This window comes from Monoraphidium neglectum, assembly GCF_000611645.1.
Source record: "Monoraphidium neglectum strain SAG 48.87 unplaced genomic scaffold scaffold06209, whole genome shotgun sequence".
In the NCBI taxonomy this organism is placed as follows: Eukaryota; Viridiplantae; Chlorophyta; class Chlorophyceae; order Sphaeropleales; family Selenastraceae; genus Monoraphidium; species Monoraphidium neglectum.
Window position 1 is genome coordinate 1 of NW_014007427.1, and position 2,417 is coordinate 2,417.

The window sequence follows — 2,417 nt, forward strand, 5'->3', positions numbered from 1 at the left end:
GCCCCCCGCTCTTCCCCCGCAACAGGCGCTGCAGGGCGGCTGCCCAGACGACCCTGTAGTGGCCGCAGTGGTCGCCTCGCTGCCGGAAAAGGCCGCCGCGTCGGGTGCGAGCGCGCGAGCGCATTTGCTCACATGCGCACCCCTCAGACGCCGCGCCGACCGCTCAGCCGAGGCCTCTGCTGCCGCTGGCGCCCGTCGAGCCTCCTGCCGCACGTCGAGCCGGGCGCCTTCTCTTGGCTGCCTTTTTCCATGCGGTTGCCTCACTGAATGCTGGCCCGTACGACGGGCTCACGACCTTCCTCTTCCACTCCCCCGACATCGCCCGCCGCCGGCCCGCAGGCCTACCCACGAAGGCGCAACTCGAGGCGCGGTTCGAGAAGGTCGCAAGGTGGGGAGACCAAGAACCCGAGAGCACCCCACCGAGCGCTTCCGCGGCGCACAGAAGCCCGCGGGCGGACGGGCGCTCGCGCAGTCGCCTCATTCTCATTTCATGGGAGGTTCGGCCAGGCCTGCTCGGCGTGCACACCAGCGGGGCCGTCCCTTTGCACCCCCATGCCAGGATGGCCCCGACTTAAGACGCATTGTACCACACTTTGCCCTGGCCCCTTCATCCGCCCCCCTGCCTCCAAACCCAGCCCTTTCGTCGTCCCCACCCTTCTAAGCCTTCGTCTCTCCGTGCCTCCTGCACAATGCTGCCTCAACGTTCTTCCTGCCACTCTGCTCCCCCTCGTCCCAGGACGACGCTGCAGCTGGCCTACTTCCCGGAAAGCAGCGGCGGCGGCATCGTCTCCCACGCCGTCGCGGCCGCCGCGGCCGCCCTCAAGACGGACGCGGGCGCCGAGGGCGGCGGCGCTGACGCGGCTGTGTCAAAGGTGGGTGGCGTCGTCGTTGCTTTTCGGGCTCTCGGGCGCTAGGCTCTGTGGCGCTAGGCTCTGCTGGGGCATTGCTGCTGCTGCTGCACTATTCTGTCTGTGTGGTGTATCTGGATAGCATTGTGCGTGTTGATGTATGAGTGTTTGTATGTTTGGCGGCGGATGGAAACACTTCTCCGCGTGTCTCATGCCCTCCCGTCGCGCGCACGCCCCGCGCTCGCAGGCGCGCGCGCACCTCCGCGCCGGCCGCCTGCTCGCCGCCGCCGACGCGCTGTCCCGCGCCGCCGCCGGCAGCCAGGCGGCCGACGCGGCGGCGGCATGGGTGGCGGATGCGCGCGCGCGGGCGCTGGCCGACCAGAATGCGCGGCTGCTGCAGGCGCACGCGACCTCAACCGCAGCCTCCCTCGCTTGATGAATCATCGCGCGGCCCCGTCGCGCGGCCGAGGCGGCGTTTCGATAGTCTCTTGCTCTCTTGCATTTGCACGCTGAGTTTGTTGCGTGTTTTGCTCACATTGTGTTGCGCCGCGCCGCGCGGCCTCTTGGTTGGCTTGAGTTGTGTTTGAGTGGTTGCGCTGATGCGGTCGTTTTGGCAGCTGCAGCACCTGGTTCATCTCAGGATCTTCCATCTTTTCTTGCTCCTCGCTTCTGCATACCAGTCGCGCAGACACTCTGGTCACGCCCTTGCTCTTTGCATGCTTCTTTGTACAGCGCTGCCGCGTACCCCCATGGCAGCAAGAGCCGCTTTTGCAAGGCATGTGTTTCGCTCCATTTGCAATAATTTCTCAGTTGTTACCCTCAGCACAAGTGCAGACGGATTCAGTGCGCCGGGCTGCTTTGTGGGGTCTGCAAGGAACAAGGATCGGGGCGGTGGGGGACGCGGGATCGCAGGCAGCGGCCCCAACAGGGCACGCACGCGCGCGCCAATGCGGCGCCGTGGCGCACAACTCTCCTCTCGTCTCGCGGGCGGCGTTTCGTGCCAAACAAATCACATCAGATCAGATCAGACCCGCAAGACGGGCGCCAACGGTATCAAACGGAAAAAAGGGCGGCGGCGGCCGCGGCGGCTCGTGTTGGGTGGTGGGTAGGTGATGGACTGCGCGGCACTGGCCTGATCGATAACTGCAGTGCTCTGAGACAATGACGCCCCGCCATGACTCAAGCTTTGGGCCCCCGCAGCTGCGGCGCGCGACCCAGGCAGCGGGACGCCGCCCCCCGGCGCAGCAGGAACGCCGAGACGCCCTCTGGCCCCGCTCACGCCTTGTACTTCGAAAACAGCACGCACGAGTTGTGCCCGCCAAACCCGAACGAATTCGAGAGCGCCACATCCACGTCCTGCCGCTGCTTCTCGCCCGCGCACACGAGCTCGGGGCGGACGCCCGCATCGGGCTCCTCCAAATTGATGGTGGGGTGCAGCCAGCCCGTCTCGATGGCCTTCAGCGTGGCGATGGCCTCGACGGCGCCGGCGCCGCCCAGCAGGTGGCCGATCATGGACTTGGTGGAGTTCATGCGCAGGGAGTCGTGCTTGAAGATGGAGCTGGGGGGGGG

At 66.7% G+C, this 2,417-nt stretch overlaps 2 protein-coding genes across 2 annotated transcripts; one reads left to right on the top strand and one right to left on the bottom strand.

Annotated features, from left to right (window-relative positions):
- Positions 1-689: 689 nt before the first annotated feature.
- MNEG_16292 (hypothetical protein) lies at positions 690-1,284 on the top strand (the record flags this gene model as incomplete). Its single annotated transcript, XM_014035237.1, has 2 exons — positions 690-872; positions 1,096-1,284. 2 exons carry the CDS (start codon positions 690-692, stop codon positions 1,282-1,284), a joined length of 372 nt encoding a protein of 123 aa, XP_013890691.1.
- Positions 1,285-2,123: 839 nt separating this feature from the next.
- MNEG_16293 (hypothetical protein) lies at positions 2,124-2,406 on the bottom strand (the record flags this gene model as incomplete). Its single annotated transcript, XM_014035238.1, has 1 exon — positions 2,124-2,406. A coding segment is annotated over one exon (283 nt), but the record flags the coding sequence as incomplete, so codon positions are not given.
- Between the last annotated feature and the right edge of the window lie 11 nt (positions 2,407-2,417).